This window comes from Balaenoptera borealis (assembly GCF_965194805.1).
Source record: "Balaenoptera borealis genome assembly, chromosome: 11".
NCBI lineage: Eukaryota > Metazoa > Chordata > Mammalia > Artiodactyla > Balaenopteridae > Balaenoptera > Balaenoptera borealis.
This window is the reverse complement of record NC_138868.1, coordinates 102154663-102175125: the sequence shown is the minus strand read 5'-3', so window position 1 is coordinate 102175125 and position 20463 is coordinate 102154663. Positions and strand designations below refer to the sequence as shown.

Below are 20463 nucleotides of genomic sequence, written 5' to 3'. Positions count from 1 at the left end.
AAGTATTGAGAATGTGCTAGGCTGGCTTCAGCAACTGCTTTCCATTTTAAAAAAATTTACTTATTTATTTTTGGCTGCATTGGGTCTTCTTGCTGCACGTGGTCTTTCTCTAGTTGCGGTGAGCGGGGGCTACTCTTCATTGCAGTGTGCGTGCTTCTCATTGCGGTGGCTTCTCTTGTTGCGGAGCACGGGCTCTAGGTGTGTGGGCTCAGTAGTTGTGGCTCGTGGGCTCTAGGCCCGGGGGCTCAGTAGTTGTGGCTCACGGGCTCTAGAACGCAGGCTGAGCAGCTGTGGCACACGGGCTTAGTTGCTCCGCGGCATGTGGGATCTTCCCAGACCAGGGCTCAAACCCGTGTCCCCTGCATTGACAGTTGGATTCTTAACCACTGTGCCACCAGGAAAGTCCCTGCTTTCCATTTTCTATGTGTGTCTACCTACATTGGAAAAGGGTAAAAGGAATTATGGCAATTTACTAGACACGTGCTGTCCAATAGGTAACCGTTTGCCATATGTGGTTATTGAGCGCTTGAAATGTGGCTAGTCAGAACTCCTGAACTGAGATGTGCAGTAAGTGTAAAATACACAGTGGATTTTGAAGATTTAGTATAAAAAAAGGAATGCAAAAAAAAAAATCTCAATGATACTTATATTGATTATATGTTGAATAATAATATTTTTGATATATTGGGGTTAAGTGAAATACATTACTATTTCACCTGTTTCTTCCTACTTTTTAAATGTGACTAGTAGAAAAATTTAAATAACTTATGTGGCTCGCTTTATATTTTTATTAGACATCGTTGGTCTAGACTTTAGAGATAATCTAGGCAATGAAATATTTCTGCTTTTAAGGGGCAAACTGTTTGCAAGCTATATAAAAATATGACATTTACTCCTTACCTGGGCTGGCGGGAGTGGAGGGAAGAGGGAGGCCTGTTGGCTCTGGAATGCCTCTTCCTTTTACCCTAAGACTTACCCGAATTGAATCTCAAGACGGGGCTGGGCACCTTGGGGGCCTCCTTCACCCCACCGGGGAAGAAGGATGGGCCAGGCCAGAGCTCCAGCATCATAGAGAAACTTGCCAGCTTTCTTCACCTCGAGATTTCCCCGAGGGTCTGGGCCGTAAGTCTTAGAGGAATGTGAAGCCGGGACCCGAAAGGAACTTCTCCAGGACAAGCCCCGCGTGCACAGCCTGCCCCTTGCGCTGTGCTCAGGCCCCATAGCCCCCTTGGCGAGCCCAGCTGGGATTATCTGAGTGCGCTGGGATAAGGGGGTCTCCTTAATGGACAAGGGTGGCGACCGAGGAATCCCTGTCCCTGCGCCACTTCCGATTCCCCTGTTCCTGCCTCCGCGCCCCCAGGGGCCTGCATTGGTGCGGACGGCGGGTCGCACTCTCTCAGCCACGGAGCTTGGTTTCCCAGCATCGCTGAAAGCGGAGAGGGAAGGAAAACTCCCGCAGTCCTGGAAGTCCTTCCACTTCCCAGAGCTGTCCAGTTTCTCCCTCCGTCGCTCACTTCCTAGGTTCCCACTGGGGCGGAGGCGGGGGCTGGAGAGCCGGACTCCCGAGGGAAAGTCTCCCTCGGCAGCGCTGGGCTCTTGGGCAGGCGGGTCCCGGCACGAGCAGAAGTAGAGAAAGGGGAGCGTGGCCAGTCGGCCCCTCCTCCCGCGCGTCTTGGCCAGCGAGCAGGGCCTGGGGAGATAGCCTTAGCTTTGGGGGACAGCGGTGAATGTGAAATAAAAGTATATGAAATAAGGGGGAGGGTAAGGACTGAGCAGGCTGTCTACCCCGCCCCTTCCCTTCCCTCCTCGGATCCCTCGAACACTCCGGGAGACGTGTAAGAATGAATTCTGAGAAAGGGTTTGCAGCGCCTTGGCTCCAAGGTAACTGCTACCCAAAGGCGTTTTTTACTGCCCCTGGTCCCAAGGGACATTCAGTAACCTTGCCATTTCTGTTTCTGAGGCAGAAGTTAGTCCCTGCCCCCAGAGTGAAGCTAAAATCCCACCCCCAAGGCTGGGTGCAAATCTGTGCTCGGTCTGCGTAGGGATGGAGTGTAAGCGCGCGCTGGCTCGGGAAGGCTCTTTTCAGGGGCTACTTCTGGTTGTAAACCCGCCACGCCCTCAACAGCCTCTAATCCTTTAGGGTCTTAGGAGACGGGATGCCTCGGTTTCCACTCACAGGAAAGAGTAAGCGCTCTCTGGCAGCAGGGTGGATGTGGGTAAAGTGTGGACAGTCCCCTCTTCACGAGTCTCCTTGGTCTTCCTTTAGTCCTGCGGGAGATGACTGGACCAGGGCTAAGGACCAAGCAATGACTCCTGGAAGTCTTCTATGTTCCCTCTCCGTGGCCACCTGCTCTCCGGTCTTCAGTTCTTACAATTATAAACTTTAAAAAGATCACATTTCACACTCCAGGACAAAGAGTTCTGACTTCGTTTAGAGGCTTACTTGCCAAGAGCTTATTTTAAAGTTATTTCCCCCTTCTTCCTCCTTCTTCTCACTCCCCTCGTCTGTTTACCGTTTACCAGTTCATCCGTATGGAATACGACGCTCCCACTTCTTGGAGCTCTGTAGTTTGGGGCCTAATTGATTCTGGTAATTAATTTGTTCTACCTGCTAGATCAGATGGAAATCCTACCCGTGCGCCCAAGGATTAGCACTTGGCTTCCTAACACCTCCTCTAATTATCTAATAGCATGGGTTGTGAGGACTCAGTCTCTATTAAAACACTTTTACTATTAGCAGTGGTGATTGGAATTGTGATGATGACTAGATTTCAACAAATTAGAGCTTAAAAATGGGGAGATGGAAGAGAAGTGGCTTCTTTTAATTTCCCTGAGTTTAACATCAATAATTAGAGCAATTTTCAGAGATGCGAGCTGAAATTACCCCTGCTGTGCTGTAGATGATCACCTTAATTTTAGCAAATTGACTCCAGGGAAATAAATGTGACAGATTTAAAAAAAGACAAACATTAAAAAACAAAAGATTGGGAGGGAGGAAAATGAAAAGAAAGGCTGCAAAAGGGAATGGGAAACAAAAACACAGTACAATTATTTGGGGGGGGGCGCTAGGGCTGAAAGGGATAGTATAGCAGAAATAGCAGCCCATGTGAGCGGAATGAGGAGAAAGTAATGGAAATTTGACAGGAGGTGGAAGGCTGGCATTTAAGAGGTAGTTCTGGACATATTTACACAGATCAAATTACTTGACTAATGTAGGTATAACTTTCCTCACACCACCCTCTAAAACTGAGGTAAAGAATGTTACGATCATCATCAACATTTTATTTATCTACCTTGACAATCCAGTCATCCCTCAGTCATCAACTTCAGTTGGGTCTAGCAGATATGGACTCTCTCCTCACTTCTCCTCTTCCCCCTCTGCTGTCATTTCTCTAAAGTTTTAAAGCCCAGGCCCCATTGCTGAAATAAGTGCTTTATTCCTGTTGCTTCGGGGCCCTTTAAATGCCTCCTGCTCTCTAAAGAGGAGTTTGTCCGAGGGTAGAGACTTTATCTCTTTCGTTTTCTTTAAAAACGGCCAGGAGCTGGGCAGCTCCTGCCGTGGCGGGGAGAAACTGAGGTCGAGAAACCTGGTAGGAGCAAGAACCCGGCCCACTCGGCTCCACTCTCCCCGGGCCTGGCCGGTCGTATTCAGCACCGCGGACAGCTCCCCGCCCCGCCCCGCGCCCACCGCACCCTCCCCTCTGCCTCTGGCAGCCTTGCCATTGGCTCTCCCGGCTCCCCTCTCCAAGCTGCCAATTCTCCTACACATAGACCCAACCTACCCAAGAGCTTATCTTCTCGCCTCTCCAGCGCCGGGGGTAGCCCAGGCCGAGGAGAGAGCATCAGGGATCCGAGCCTCGAGGGTGGCTGGCTCTCGACCAGACGTGCTGAGACGCTGCCTGCTTCCTACTCGTCGTCCCCGGCCCTCGCCCTGTGGCAGGCGCTCGGTTCAAGATGAATCTCAACTTCACCTCCCCTCTACACCCGGCGTCATCTCAGAGGCCCACGTCCTTCTTCATCGAGGACATCCTGCTACACAAGCCCAAGCCGCTAAGGGAGGTGGCCTCTGACCACTTCACCAGCTCTCTGGCCTCCCGGGTGCCTCTGCTAGACTATGGCTACCCCCTCATGCCCACACCCACCCTCCTGGCTCCTCACCCCCATCACCCTCTACATAAGGGAGACCACCACCACCCTTATTTCCTCACCACCTCGGGTAAGTAGCAGGGGTCTCAAGGTATGGGGAAAGAGAGAGAGCACGTCTTCCAGCAGAGACCCTAAGCCTGTGACGGAGGAGAGGAAAGGCCAGAGCTGGCTGGGCCTGGCTTGGCTGGGCCTCCTTCCCTAAGTGACAGTGGAAGGTTGGGGATATGGCTGAGAACACAGGGAGCTCCCTTGAGGCATTCCAATCCAGGGTAGTAACTCGTGGTCACTCCTCACTTTTTATAATGGAGGAAACGTGCCAAGCCAAGAAGTAGCTGTAGATTTTGGCGATATTCTTGATGGGCAGTGTTCAGTTTCCTTTCTCTTGGTCTTCCTGGCCACTTTGGTCCATCTCTCAGTCCCCATCCCTACCTCTCCCACTCTGAGGGAGACCCCTGACTATCCCACCCCACGGAAAGGAACTCAACTTTCCAGCCCAGAAGCTCAAAAGGCTCCAGTGGGGCCAGCTCTCTCCTCCCAGGCGCTGAGCATTTGCAGATATAGACACTGCAGGGGTTTGGAAGTGAAGGAGGGTTTTGGGATATTCTGAGGACTGAAGGTTTGGGCTGGCCCGAATAAGGGAGAAAAGGTAAGAAAAAAAGAGGGAGAAGATGCGACTGCTCATTACCCCTCTTTACTCCCAACATCTAGCATTTAATTCACAATCTTGGGCTGGGCTGCCCTCCTTTGCCCCTGTTGCTGATATCTCTGGAGCCCAGAGCCAAAGTATTTTGATTTCCCAGGCATGGCAAAGAGCGGGGACCAGCAAAGTCTGGTTGAGACCGGGAGATGCGGGGAAATACCCAGGTTTTTCTTGTGCCTCTCTCTGAAAGGCCACATTCACGCTTTCTTTTCCGGCATCTTCATTCCAGACAGAATAGAATAATTCGTTGAGTCCAGATGCAGAGCGCAGTCGGAAAAACAACCCTAGTCGGGGTGGGGGCTGGACAGACGTGAGCCAGTTTGTGAAATGTGGGCGCTGGAATCCACGACAAAAGCTAAAGCGTTTGTGAAGCGGTAAAACCCAGACTTCGGGGCACTGGGTTGGAGGGGCAATTGTAAAAGCCTGCGTCCAAGTCCGCCTCTCTGCTTTGGCTTCACCGCCGGCCAGAGACAATCTCTTTTGCGCTGCACCCATGTCCCCGGCAAATAGTAGTGGCCAAAGCCAGAGATACCGGAACTACTAGTTTTCTGTTTTTGCTGTTTCCCCCCCTGGGATCAGCGGATATTGATGTATGCGGCTGTTGGTCCGCTTGGTGCGTCTCAGACATGGTAAAGCTTGCGAAGGTCAGGAAAGACACGAGAAGTCTCCCGCGGCCCGGGAAAAGCGCTCCAATCCTTCTGCGTGGGGTTGGAGGGAAAGAATGAGAGCTAGATTAGAGAGCGGGGTCCCCAGCGCGACCCCGAGACTGATAGGAAACGTGCGAGGCGGCAATTACCCTTCCGTTCTCGCTCAGGAGCTTCGCCGCACGTGGGAGTGTTGGCTTGTTCCCTTTGGCCAGAGGCGGGAGAATGGAGGCGGCTCAGGGAAGAGAACGGTGTTTTTTAGTGAGGTTGGGAAGCAGGATCACATTCACACTTCTGTCAGCCCCAGGACATCGCTGATGGTCGTCAGGGGTCTGGAAGATTGGGGGGAGGGGGGATGGTGGGGAGGAGGATAGCTGCTGGACCCTCCGACGTTTGCAAGAAAACTTCGGGAGGCGCGGCCGAGGATTCTCCGGAAGTTTCTCCAAGAAGACAGTATTTAAGGCCTCCGGATCTATTTTATAATTTTCTTTTCCGTTTTATTTACTGTTTATTGTTTGTGTGTGTGTAGATGGCCTTTCTGATAAAGATCTCCAAGCGCTATTCTTGTGATTTATTCCCCCTGCCCTGCGATTCCTGGGAGAAGCCCTGGAGAAGCTGTGGGGCGAGGCGGGGGCCGGCGGGGGCACGAGGTGGAGCGGGTGCCGGGGACGAGGGTGGGGAGTGGAGCGGGGGTCGCCCGGGGAGGTCGGGCTCTGCCCACTTGACCGCCCTTCCCTCCGCAGGGGTGCCTGTCCCGGCGCTGTTCCCGCACCCCCAGCACCCAGAGCCGCCGGGGAAGCACTGCCGCCGCCGCAAAGCTCGCACGGTTTTCTCGGACTCGCAGCTCTCCGGCCTGGAGAAGAGATTCGAGATCCAGCGCTACCTGTCTACGCCCGAGCGGGTGGAGCTGGCCACGGCCCTCAGCCTGTCCGAGACGCAGGTGGGCCGGAGGACGGGGAGGCCCCATCTCCGCTCGCTCCTCTCCCCCCACGACTCCTAACGCCTCTGGACCGGCCGCGGAGTTCTTGAGTGCAACGACCCCGCTGCCCTTTATTCTAGGCTGCTCCGAAGACCCGTAGTAAAAGTACCGACACCTCCCATCTCTTGTCGACTCACCGAAGCCAAATCTCTCGAGCGGGTTCTGGACACGGAGGAAAAACCCCTCGAGTGATTCTGATGATCACTCCCCGCTCGAGAACTATCATTTCTGTGCCTCCCCACCCATTTCTGAGCAGGGCAGTAACCCGGGTCAGACGTAAATCGGTAAGAGATAAGAGGGTTCTTGACCCGAGAGAAGCCCACACAAGTTTTTTTTTTCTTCTTTAACCTCTCTCACAGCCGCGAGTCTTCATAGCCACCCCTCCCCAGCACACGCACACGCACACACACACACACGCACACACAACGCACACACACGCACACACACGCACACGCACGCACACGCGCACACGCACACACACACACGCACGCACACGCACACGCACACACACTAATATAAGCCTCCTTTCTATTGCCCTGTCCTGAGTGGAAGAACTGTTTTCATCTTCTTCCAAATGCTATTCACCTGCAACCTCAAAATACCTCGCTCCACTCCCTTTCCTATTCTCTGTACGTGGAAACCCAACTTGCCGTGAAGTCATAGCCCTGCCAGGCCCCAGTGATTTTCTCTCTGATGAGAAGCAGCACGTCTGCTTCTCATCTTGCTGTCCAGCAGTCTTGCTGGACCAGGTGTTTAGATGTCACAGTCAGAGGAACGTATCCTGAACGGAAAGGAAACTTATCCACGCAACACTTACTATTAGATATTCTAATTGATAGCAGGATTAGTATTTACTAAACACACCATTTTGAGCCTCATCGTTATTGCAGGACAAGTACTTCTGAGAGCTAGGATGCTTGATTCTCATTCAAGCTAAGACAGTAACTTGTGAGCCGTTCAGGTGTGACTTAACCCAAGGTTGGGCCTGTCACAACTTCTGGATAATTCGTCAGTGGATTGCGGTCTATTTTCTTAAACTCCAGCAATCGCTTTTGTCTTAGCTCAGTAACCATGGGTCTGAAGGAATGACGTGATTTTCTTTGTTTCTCCCCGCAATCAGGTGAAAACGTGGTTTCAGAACCGGCGGATGAAGCATAAAAAGCAGCTGAGGAAAAGTCAAGACGAGCCCAAAGCACCTGATGGGCCCGAGAGCCCTGAGGGCAGCCCCCATGGCCCCAAGGCCGCACCCGCCGAGGCTCGGCTGGGCCTGCCCACGGGTCCCTTCGTGCTGACCGAGCCGGAGGACGAGGTGGACATTGGGGACGAGGGGGAGCTGGGCTCAGGGCCGCACGTGCTCTGAGCCGCCGGGCTGGGGAAGGCGGGGAGGACGCAGCGGGGCGGGCCAGGCACATCGGCTCCGGGAAGACAAACACGACACACCTGTTAACCCTCCAACCCCTGCGGGGCCTGCGCCGCGCGGCCTCCCGACCCCCTCCCCCGCCCGACCGCCAGCTCGCAGCGCCAGTGCGGGGGCGAGTGTGCGCCTGCTTGGCTCGTCCGCTCGCCCCGCGTCTTCGGCAGCGCAAAGGAGAGCACGGGCTCCTGGCTCCCTAATTCGGTGGGGGACCTCTTCCCCGCCGCGACTGCAGACCCCTCGGCCCTCGCCCCTCAGCCACCTGTCCCCGCTCCGTTGGCCAGGCTCTCCACCGGACCCCTTGCCCTTCCTTGGGCAGACCGATGGGCTGCAGGTAAGGGACCGGGTGTCTGGGCCCTCCGCTCTGCGGGGATCCGGATCCGGACCTGATCCTTAACACATTCACTCCCGGACAGACTCGCGCGCTGCTCGCCACTAACCTCCCACTCGCCCCGCCCCACCCCCCCAATCTCTAACTAATACTAAGGCGACTCCCTCCTTCTCAGGGCGGCGCTTCCATCCTCTAGCGTCACTGTTCCCCTCAAGAGCTCGCGGTTCTGCACCCAGGAACCCTTTTTGAGCTTGTGGTCCCCCAGGCACCCGCGCTCTTTACTCTGGTTCCCTCTCCCTCCGCCCCCGTTCTGAGCGGCGCTCACGCGAGTGGAGACACTTGGGCAGAGCAAACCCACCGAGCAATTTTGCTTCCCGACCTTGTTGCGCGCCTGTCCAGCAACTCTTCCATGTCCCACCGGTTACTGGTATTTTAAAAGCGAATGTTCCTCGGGTTGTGTGTGGAAATGCTCATTCTCATTGCATTTTAGGGAACTCGGAGTTTTAGCAAAATGAAACCTAAAGGGGAATACGCATCCCCTTGCAGGCGTGCACCTGTTTGGGGACCCTTGAGGTGGGGCAGGAGTCCTATTGGCCCTGCGCGTTGCCCCCTCCCTTTCCCCTGGGAGGTCTCCTATTCTTTTACCCGGGTTTGCACTCTCTTTAGATAATAAAGGGCTCGCCGGGCAAAACTGGGAACAGACACGAGTTTCCGGGAATCGTTTGTTACCGCGACCTCCTGCGCGCACGCTCCCACCCCTCCGCCCTGGGCAGTTTCCTGTCCCCCGCAGGAATGAGCAGGGCTAATAACTTTTCCTTAACAGATTCCCATCTCCCCGTCGCCGATTTTTCTGTTTTTAATCGTTTAATAGTCTAGAGTTCCACCTACGTGAAAAAGGTCTCTGCAAATAGTATTTTTTGACTCTGAAGTGCTGAAAGGACGGAGATCTCTTGATATTAGGAGTGTGAAATTATGGTAATGAATTGTGTGACGACACTACATACCCAGTACACTTATCAAATATAGCAGCCGTGCCAGAGGCGACCTCAGTTTCCCATCTTCCTTTCGCTCTGGTTGTATATTTAGGTAAAAGAGCCCAGGAAGGCTGGGAAAGTGTGTGTGGCTAGGTAGAGTACTGACTCTTGGGTTCTAATGACTAATAGCAATTATGAAAATTACAGAGGTGTGAGCTTGGGTTACATTTAATTACACTTTTCGGTTCCTTATTTCTCTAATAAGAGGATGAATCCTAAAGATCCTTCTGGGTCTAAGTTCTATGATTCTATGAATGTAGCAGCAGATTTTTTTTTTTTTTTTTCCAGTAGGCTTGTTTGGGGAAACATTAACTTAAGCAAAGATAAGCGTCAGAGTGAGACCTTTATCCAATCTGCACCATTTAGGAGGCAAAGCTATTGCTTTAAAAACACAAGCATTGTATACACTATTTGGGTTTTCCAAAGTGCTGTCAATCAACAATCTGTGAGTCATGGCAAGGATTATTTTTCTCTTCATAGATAAGGAAATAGAGGCTTGGCGAGATGGAAGGATTTACCCATGAAATCAGGACTAGCTAAGAGCCAAAGCAGGACAGAAAATATTTCTTCTGACTCCTTGATCACTTCTTTGCCCAAAACACTTTGCTTTCTTCTGGTAACATGGTTGGCATTTTGCTTCTAACACTTTGTAAGGACACCTCTCGTATTTATTTAGATTGTGTAGACGTGCTACAAAAGCAAGTCTAGGTTCAGATTTCTCCTCTCTCTCCCTGTTCAGATAATGATAGTACTGTTTTAAAGCAAGAGTTTCTGGCAAATGCTTTGTGAAAGACTTGGTTATAGAAAGAAAGCAATTTGTGAATAAGAATGTTCCTAGTAACCTGGGAGAGAAAGTGGATACTGTTATGCAAGGGGAACATCTCAAATACTTCTAATCCCAGGAAGAACAACTACTAAAAGGGATTTTGGGGGAGAATCTTTGAAGTGAGTAGAAATACTATGTTTTGGGAGAAATAAAAACAATTAAATTAGATGGTTAACACAAACCCCAAAGCACCAAGCATTTCTTTCTTTCTTCTCTTGTCTTCACAAGAAGATGTCAGGGCTTATTCTGGGTCTCAGAGTAGCAGATTAGCTACATTTTAAGACTCTCTGTCTTGAAAAAGCAGGTAAAGAGGAAACACTGTTAGCATAGGCACAGCTCTGCTTGATCAGAGGCAGGAGGAATCCTGGGGCTCAGGGAATGGCTGTGTCTTTCATTCATGAGCATCAAACACAAAAAGATGCTCATTCTGCCTCATCCTTGTCTCCCTCTGTGGCTATTCCTGAATAGATTAGTTAGGAAGGGAAGAGCTCAGACGTTCAGCACCAGCCACACTGACGGTGGCACCATTTTCTCATCAGACAGTATCCCCTGAAATTGGCGGCAAACAATTCAATAGCAAAGTTCTCCTAGTTTTTCTTTTCTATTCCCTTTCTTCCTTCCTTCCTTCCTTCCTTCCTTTCTTTCTTTCTTTCTTTCTTTCTTTCTTTCTTTCTTTTTCTTTCTTTCTTTTTTAATACACAGGGAGTTAGTGATGATAGTAGAGGATAGACAAAATTTAGTCTCAATTTAATGTAACATGATAGCACTTTTTGGTTTTGCCCTTCAGTACTGATCAAAGCCTCCATAGGCTGAAAAGATATTTTGTCTGAATTACCCAGGCTTTTGCCTCGACTCAGTTTCAGTTGGTGGTGAAGATCTGACAAAACCATGTTCATTATGATGTATTAAAGTAAAGAAAGCCATACGTAGGTCTGATTCTGAAGGGGCAAAACCATCTTAAAATAGCCAAGGTGGACAAGTCATCCTACATGTAATCCCAAATGTAGTAAATAATTTGTTCAGTATTTGTTCTCAATGCTGTTTCTGATGGACTTCATTTCATAGCTTCTCAGAGAGGAACTCGATAATATTTCTTCTCACATGACATAAGAACACAAGAAATCGACAACACGTCATTCAGCCCAGTATTAGCTGATAGTGGCACTAAGAAATGATTAATTGGAATCCATGACACCGCTTCAAAAGACAGAGGACTGGCTTTTGTCGATGGATATGATAACTAGAGATAAAGAGGTGTGAAGGCACAGAGCAAGCAGAATGCTTTCTTCTGCTAAGAGAATCGTGCAACAAACATACTTAGTTGAAGCAGTGACTCCCTGGTCTTCTTGCATTGGGCTCAGTGTGTGTGCAAAAATAGTGAAATAGTTTATATTGATGTTATATTCTTGGCAGCACATTTTAAAGAGGATATTGACAAACTAAAATTCATCCAGGAATGAATACAGGAACCTAGATAGTAAAAGGTATAGGAAACAGAGGAGTGTGAGCTTTTTAGCTTGGAGAAGCAAGGCTTTAGAGAGGGTTGGGAGAGGAGATTGGCTGTGTTTCTTGTATTTCAATGGCTACAGAGCAATTACGTATTGGGAGGGTATGTCTAGTCTGTCCTGCTAGAGAGGGCAGAACCAGAACCAGTGGATGGTTCCAGGCAAGCAGATTTTGGAACAATATTTGAGCAATTTCTATAGGCCAGGTACTGTGTTGTCCATCAATAGGACAGGCTAAGTCCACAAAACACTAAGCACTTTTCACTAGCAAAGTTTGATCAGAAGCTGGAAGGCAAAACATTTAAAATTATTTGTCATCTTACTAAGAATAAGATTTTACTTCATACACTCGAATTTAAATAAATAGACCAGGACTTCCCTGGTGGTGCACTGGTTAAGGATCCGCCTGCCAATGCAGGAAAAATGGGTTTGATCTCTGGTCTGGGAAGAACCCACATGCCGCGGAGCAACTAAGCCTGTGTGCCACAACTACTGAGCCTGTGCTCTAGAGCCCGCGAGCCACAACTACTGAAGCCCACGTGCCACAACTACTGAAGCCCGCGTGCCTAGAGCCTGTGCTCCACACAGGAGTAGCCACTGAAGTGAGAAGCCTGCGCACCACAACGAAGAGTAGCCCCCGCTCGCTGCAACTGGAGAAAGCCTGCGTGCAGCAATGAAGACCCAACGCAGCCAAAAATAAAATAAATAAATAAGATCCCACATGCTGCGTGGCCCGGCCAAAAAAAAAAGATACCTAGAAATCAACAAAAATAAATTTAAATAAATAAATAAATAGACCTATCACAATTAGAAGAGTTAACAGAAACAAGAAAAAGAAGAAAAGGATATTACTTTATTCATTAAAGGAGTCCCAAAACCTCATTCTAGAAAGTAAATGAAAACAAGGTGATATCCCACTGAGTTAAGGACAAAGTTACAGTCAGGAAGGAATTGTCAGTGTTAGAAGAGACATTTGACAAAAATCTAAGCCCTTCATTTTATAAACGAAGACATTAAGATCTAGATATAATGAATGTGTGGCCAATGTCAAATAGACAGTGGCAGAATTAAGACTAGAAGCCAATTTTAATTTTCATAGCTTACCACTAATTCATATTGTGATAAAGGTGGCAGTGGGGCTATTGTCATTGTATTATGTGGAGGAGAGGATTTTGCCTAGCAATTTTGGATGTAAAATTTTTTTAAATTAGCTGGAAATTATCTAGCAAATTCTTAGATCAATTTATGGAAAACCTTCTAAATAAGAGCAATCTGAAACTTAAATTGACATTCCTAGGAGGCACTGAATCCCTTAGCCCTGTTTTCATCCAAGCCACAGTTGAATAACCACTTACTCAGATGTTTTCTTTTTTTTAATTGAAAATGATGTTTTATTTGAATAAGGCATACAATAAATTTATACTATTATAATTTATGCCAATCCCTATATTATGCTTACGTTTTTTTTTTCTTAACTACAAACTTTTACTATGTTAATATATGTTGTGAATGATCATAGGATACATTTAACATATAGCACTGGGATGTTTTAGAAGAGGTTCATGTATCCTCTTGTAGGATGAGCTAGATGATGCCTAAGCTACTTCCAATCCCCCCACTTTTCTATTCTAAAACTTTTGGCCTAATCTCCTTTAATTACAGACAAAGCAACTGAGAGTCAGAGACTGACTTGCCCAATGTCATACAGGCTATTAATTTGGTGTTACAGAATTAATACATGCAGAGGTCAGAGATAATTCCGATAAATATTCAGAAGTGAGATGAGAATTTGAAATGACCCTCATGTTTTCTCTTCAGTCAGAATCTCTCTGTTGTATTTTCTGATTTTAATCCCACCTTCTAAAGACACGTTTCTCCTTCCCTCTCGGAATTCCTGGCATGTACACTAGATAACCGTCCCTCCATGATTTCATTTATAATAATTCTGTGAGCTCTCTCTTATTACTCTCTTTATAATATTGTGGAACCACATCTGATTTGGCCTCATTGCCACTGGCTAGATGGCTTAGAGACTTCAATTCCAATCTTACTTTAGCTAATGATTACATGATTTCTCTTACTTGGCCTGCAAAATATGAGGAGAGTACCCTGTAAATCAGTTAAGAATGGGGAGGGGATGTGAGATAACAGTTATAAAAGTATATACTGTGATATCTTGGATGAAAAGTGCTAGAGAAAGATGACGAATTACAGTATACATCTGAACATATCAGTTTGTTCATTGATACCAAACTTCAGAGGACATCAACTGTAGCAATATGGTTACCTAAAAGATGAGTATTAGTCTTGTGTGCCTTCACTATCATTACAAAGGGGATATTATATCTCTTTCCAAGGAGTTTTATTTTTTTTATAACTTCATCTTAATTTCTCTTTGTCACTGACCTCCCGTGTGGCCTGAGAGGACAAGACAGCCCTGGATGAAATAGGAGTTAGAAAGTGTCATTGAGGATGCTTTATCTGGAAAGCTCCTTTTCCTCCCCCTTACCTGTCCCAGCCCCATTCTGCCCCTGGTTTCTGTTATCCCATTTGGTGACGGACATGATGTTATATCAGGAGTCAATTTAGAAAGAATTGTCTATGATTCCAATACAGAATGTACGAGGGAAATCCAGGATTTAAGCTTCCTTCTGAAGCCTTTAAGAAATTTTTTTTAGTTTAAAAAAGGCACACCTTTTGCATATACCTCTGTAACAAGAATACATAAAAGAGTTGTTTCAAAATATTAACTAATATAATCCCTGGGAATTATCTGAACATTTCTAACATCCATGCCCTCCCTAGCCTCCAGGGCTACAGATAATGGAGTAACCATGTGTGCTTGCCAATATTCTAGCCAGAAGTTAAAGAATGGCCAAATAGGGAATTCCCTGGCCATCCAGTAGTTGGGACTCCGCGCTTTCACCCGCCAAGGGCGTGCGTTCCATCTCTGGTTGGGGAAACTAAGATCCCTCAAGCCGCAGGGCAGCAATCAATACCTACGTACATACATACATACATATACCAAATAATCTTTATTCCTCCTCAGTGCTTCACTTGGGAAGGGAAACAAACTATAGAAAGCAATGGGAATAAAGATAGGAGATGGCTCTTTATCCCGAGTTTAAGTTGGGAATAATTTACAAGCTAAAAACAAAAAAATGAATACTTTATGCTTGCTCTGCTCTTTTCCCATCTGTTTTTTTTCTCCAGTTCCTAAGTTCTCTAATTTTAATTTTAAAGATTTGAGCTTTATCATTTACCTGTGCACAGTGTTTAAAAAGTCAAATAGTTCTACAAGGATTATTTAAAAAGGAAGCAGTCCCCTGTCCCCTTCCGTATTTTCTTCACTACAGAGGCAACCAGTTTCTGTTTTGGGCTGATTGTTTTGGTATCTTATCTACCTTCATGTTTCTAAATGACTTCACTGAATTGCTGCTTTTTGGTGTTTCTATTTCAGGAATTATCTAGTACTTCATGCTATAAAAGATGAAGATGTAGTTCTCTTTCTCCCCTGTTCCCACCACATATGTGCACCCTCTCTATCTCTCCTCTCAAAACTGTAATTTTGCTTAGAGCATTATTATGATGTGCATGTGTAATTCTCAGCTAAGCCAGGTAATCAGCTGCGATTACTTTACTTTTTCTGCAAGGCTTTTTGTTTTTCTTGGAATTAAGGCTCATTTTATTATTCTTAATTTTTAGTGTACTTGTGACTAATTTAACTCCAATTCTTCACCATTTGTCTCTACCTCCCTCCCAAATGTTCATGTATTTTAAAAAAATTTTTACTGGAGTAGAGTTGCTTTACAATATTGTGTTAGTTTATACTGTACAGCAAAGTGAATCAGCTATACATATACACACATCCCCTCTTTTTTTGGATTTCCTTCTCATTTAGGTCACCACAGAGCATTGAGTAGAGTTCCCTGTCCTATACAGTAGGTTCTCATTAGTTATCTATTTTATGCATAGTATCAATAGTGTATATATGTCAATCCCAATCTCCCAATTCATCCCACTGCCCCCTTCTCCCTTGGTATCCATACGTTTGTTCTCTACGTCTGTGTCTCTATTTCTGCTTTGTAAATAAGATCGTCTATACCATTTTTTTTCAGATTCCACATATATGCGTTAATATATATTTGTTTTTCTCTTTCTGACTTACTTCCCTCTGTATGACAGTCTCTAGGTCCATCGATGTCTCTACAAATGACCCAATTTTGTCCCTTTTTAATATTTTGTCCCTTTAGTAATATTCCATTGTATATGTGTACCACATCTTTATCCATTCCTCTGTTGATGGACATTTAGGTTGCTTCCCTGTCCTGGCTATTATAAACAGTGCTGCAGTGAACATTGGCGTGCATGTGTCTTTTTGAATTATGGTTTTCTCTGGGTATATGCCCAGGAGTGGGATTGCTGGGTGATATGGTAGTTCTATTTTTAGTTTTTTAAGGAACCTCCATTCTGTTCTCCATAGTGGCTGTACCAATTTACATTCCCACCAACAGTGTAGGAGGGTGCCCTTTTCTCCACACCCTCTCCAGCATCTATTGTTTGTAGATTTTGTGATGATGGCCATTCTGACTGGTGTGAGGTGATACCTCATTGTAGTTTTGATTTGCATTTCTCTAATAATTAGTGATGATGAGCATTTTTTCATGTGTTTGTTGACCATCTGTATGTCTTCTTTGGTGAAATGTCTATTTAGGTCTTCTGCCCATTTTTGGATTGGGTTTTTTGTTTTTTTGATATTGAGCTGCATGAGCTGCTTGTATATTTTGTTAATCCTTCGTCAGTTGCTTCGTTTGTAAGTATTTTCTCCCATTCTGAGGGTTGTCTTTTCGTCTTGTTTATAGTTTCCTTTGCTGTGCATGTATTCTTAACATTTTGATTTCCTGAACAAATTTCTCCCAGAACCCCCTGGTCTGCTCCCCTATGGATTCTGGGTCAATGCATCTTCCTTCCTCTTCATCTCGGGCATTCCTTTCATTTTACTCTTGTTTCCTCTATCTTCCTTTTTCTTGGTTTACTCTCTCATATTGGTGGAACACACGGTTCTGTAGTTTCCTGATTGTTGTATGAAAAGTCAATGTTTTGAGATCATTCTTGTATAGAAACATCTTTATTCTAGTTTGATGCTTTATTAGTATTTTGGCTAAGTATAGAATTCTCAATTGGAAATCATTTTGAATACTTTTGAATAATTTTGAAGGCATCATTCAATCGCTTTTCAGCTTCCAATTGCTGCTGTGAAGTCTAACGCCATTTTGATTCTTGATTCTTTATCCTGTTTTATTAATTCATTTGTTTTCCTTTTTGGAAGCTTGTAGGGTACTCTCTTTGGAGCCAGTGTACTGAAATTTTGCAGTGATATGCCTGAGTTGGAGGTCTGTTTTCACCCACTCTTTTGGATACTCAATAGGCCCTTTCAGTCTGAAAACTCATTTTTTTTCAGTTATGGGAAAATTTCTTGAATTAATTCTTTGATGATTTCTGTTCCTTTTTTTCTATGTTCTTTATGGAACTCCTATTATTTTGATTTTTTCCAGCCTCCTGGATTTATCCTCTAAATTTATTCCTTTCTCTCCTATTGTCTGTATTTTTGCCTTTTTGCTCTGCTTTCTGAAAAAATTCTGAATGTTATTTTATAACCTTTGAATTTTTTATTTCAGCTATCATGTTTCTAATTCCAAAGATCTCTTTAATTTCCTCCTCCTCCTTTTTAATGGTATCCCATATAATATCCTCAGATGTTTGGAAATCCTTGATTGTCTGCTCATATTTAAGTAGGAGAAATAAAAAGCTAATAGGAAGCTCTGAATACCCAGTGCGACCTGCTGACTGTGAACTTTCCTATAGGATAACATGGTTGAGTTCTTCAGTTGGAGAACCTCTGAAATCAGAATTTTTAGCTCCTTTCTTTTAGGCTGGTCAGATTCCCCAGAGAAGAATTTTCCAAATTCCTGCGTATAGGATGAAGGCCCAACATTCTGGGAACCACGTGTCAGAGGAGGACCAGAGGTCTCTGTATTTAGAACCCCTGTGCTCACTGTTGTCTCTGTTCTCAGGATGGTGCCTCCTAACAGCCAGTTGTTTCTCACTCCTGAGACTCTGTAGAGGGTCGAGCAGCCTTTTACCAGGGTGGTGGAGGGGAGTCATCCTTCATTTAACCCCCTCACCCCCTTCCCCCCCCTACTTCCAGCAGTAATTGACACCATCAGTTCCTGAGCATTTTGGGCATTCTGTAGTGTATATCAGATTGATTCTTGGATTTCCCCATTGCCTGGTTACGATTTAGTATTTTTGGAGGCTTCCAATTGTTATTATTATTATTATTATTTTGCAATTTATTCATCTGTTTTCCAGTTTTTAAAAAGTTGCTACTGGTATCCCTCTTCCTGTTCTCCCTGTTGTTTTTTTTTTTAATTTTTATTTTTGGCTGCCTTGGGTCTTTGTTGCTGCGCGTGGGCTCTTCTCTAGTTGTGGCGAGCGGAGGCTACTCTTCGTTACGGTTAGTGGGCTTCTCATTGGGTGGCTTCTCTTGTTGCAGAGCATGGGCTCTAGGCGTGCAGGCTTCCGTAGTTGTGGCACTCGGGCTCAGTAGTTGTGGCTCGCGGGCTCTAGAGCGCAGGCTCAGTAGTTGTGGCGCACAGGCTTAGTTGCTCTGCGGCATGTGGGATCTTCCCGGACCAGGGCTTGAACCCGTGTCCCCTGCACTGGCAGGCGAATTCTTAACCACTGCGCCACCAGGGAAGTCCCCTCCCTGTTCTTATATGTTTATGCCTTTAAAAAACCCGTTACTGTGATTTTAGTGGGGGCTTGCCAAGGGAGTGAAACAGATGTGTGCGTGCGTGTGCATGTGTGTGTGGGTGCTCAATCTACCATATTTATCCAGATGTTTCATAATTTGAATCTAAGATTATTTTATTCTGGCTTTTACAATGAGTGATGGAGGTATTGATCTTTTACCTTGATGTTTCTTTTATGTAACTGAATTTGTTAAGTTCAAGAGAGTTGCATTATCATTAGAACATATTAAAAGGCTGACTTCATTGCCAAAGCACAGGATAGCCCTTCTTACCTTATATTCAGTGATGTACTACCAATGGCTTGGGATCTATCCATCTGAAAGCATTGGAGGTTAGTTAGTCCTTAAGAATCTTTGTCTGTGAAAGGTCCTGAATAGTTTTGCAGGATATTCGTAGAAATTTCAAGGTGAGGGAATTTATCTTATTTCATTTTCCTTGATCTCAGATTGATTTAAAACCTGGGTCCTTAATTCTCTGAGTAGAGAATCAGAAAAGATAAACAGAGAAAGCAAAACAGAGCCACACAGAAATACACACATACACACACACATGCACGCACGCGCTTATAAAGAGAATGATGCAGACAGGACAAGGAGAATTGGAAGGTGATCAGTTAAGACATTAAGTGTTTTGTGACGCACGGACGCGTCTGCATTTTGCCCTGATAACAGGCCATCAGCTCGTTTTCAGAGGGCTGCTGCCTTCTTCAGCTCAATCCGCAGATCAAAGCAAAACTGTCTGCTTGCATTTTGCAGTCAGAATGGGGATGCTAATTTATACTCCTTAATGTGTGAGGGTAAGAGACTCCTTCAATTAACTGAATTCTATAGCTGGCAAAATAAAAGGTATACAAAGAGGCGCAGGCTGGAAGAGCCGAAATTCTCATTAAATCAAAAGGTCCAGTATTCATTACCTCGTGCATCTGAGGCTAAACACTAAATATGGGGATCATCAAAGGAGGTTTAATGGGTTAAATTGAGAATATAATCTAATTAAAACATTAGACACGGCAAATAGTTCTTTGATATTCATCTAAAGGTTTCATTAAAACTGGGTACTTGAGATTTGTATGATAGATTATCAATTTTAAGTAGAGACAGCATCCTTGGTACTGATTCAAAGTGTCACCATTGTGTGGAAGCAGGGGAAATGGGAAAAGACATCACTGCCAGGTGACAGGTTAGAGATACAAGGTAAGGCCAACCAGGATTCATGATAGTGATTTTGATCACTCTCCGGATGACAAAAAAGAAAGCATAAGGATTAATTTAGGAGACAAATTTGCCACAGAGGAAAAATTCCACTTGGGGCCCAAATTGTTTGGTGTAGAGGTCTACAGTGGTTTTTTGCACTGGACATTCATTCTGTTCTCTACTTCCTTCTCCTGTATAGACAGCTTCCCAAAGGATAACTGATTATACTTCGTGGGTTTTAAATTTCTGAAGGTTATTTCTCCCAGTGTCAAATTTGCACCATAAGGATATCTACTATTTAAGCATCTCTTGCAAAAGCTTGGGACTCTAGCAGTAAGAGGTACTCTGAAAAGCCAGTCTAGCAGCCCTGGTATCAGGTCTGGTCTCTATGAGCTGCCAACTCAGTAAAGAAAATTTGTGAAATCTTATCAGATATTTCCAGGGTTTCACTAAATTTATTTGCCTGAAATGCTCATATCATTGTAATCCTCTCGACCTGTTAGAGCTATTTAATAGCGGAAGACCATTTATTCAGCCTATTGAAAATTAATTACTTATATTGCCCAGGTTTGCAAGGGGACAATGAAAAGGCAGTGGAGAGGCAGCAAGGGAGATAAACCTTGCCCGCCAAATTCTTTTTTCTTCTCTTCATTTTACCCAAAGAGGCCCTATATTGAGTGGTAGAGAGAGCTGAAAAATCTGTTCATTTTGCATCTTATTGCATCTCGTACTGTGATGTTTTCATAACCTTTTGGGAAAGCCCCAACTTTTCAGTTATTCCACTGAACCAAAATTAAGTAACCAAACATGAAGAATGGGAATCTTTAAGACGAGAGAATAAAATGAATGAACGAATGAATGAATGAGTGAATGAAT

At 45.6% G+C, this 20463-nt stretch overlaps 1 protein-coding gene across 1 annotated transcript; it reads left to right on the top strand.

The window, feature by feature from the left end:
* Positions 1–220: 220 nt before the first annotated feature.
* BSX (brain specific homeobox) lies at positions 221–8205 on the top strand. Its single transcript, XM_082339854.1, has 3 exons — positions 221–4216; positions 6234–6430; positions 7590–8205. The coding sequence occupies exons 1-3, from the start codon at positions 3955–3957 to the stop codon at positions 7827–7829; spliced, it is 699 nt and encodes a 232-aa protein (XP_082195980.1). The 5' UTR covers positions 221–3954; the 3' UTR covers positions 7830–8205.
* The last annotated feature ends 12258 nt before the right edge of the window (positions 8206–20463 follow it).

What these genes read in the sequence shown, in the direction of transcription:
- BSX (XM_082339854.1), top strand. Translation starts at nt 3,955, where the DNA reads ATGAATCTCAACTTCACCTCCCCTCTACACCCGGCGTCATCTCAGAGG. An exon ending in TTATTTCCTCACCACCTCGG is followed by an intron (nt 4,217 to 6,233) that starts GTAAGTAGCAGG and finishes TTCCCTCCGCAG; the next exon opens with GGGTGCCTGTCCCGGCGCTG. An exon ending in TCAGCCTGTCCGAGACGCAG is followed by an intron (nt 6,431 to 7,589) that starts GTGGGCCGGAGG and finishes CCCCGCAATCAG; the next exon opens with GTGAAAACGTGGTTTCAGAA.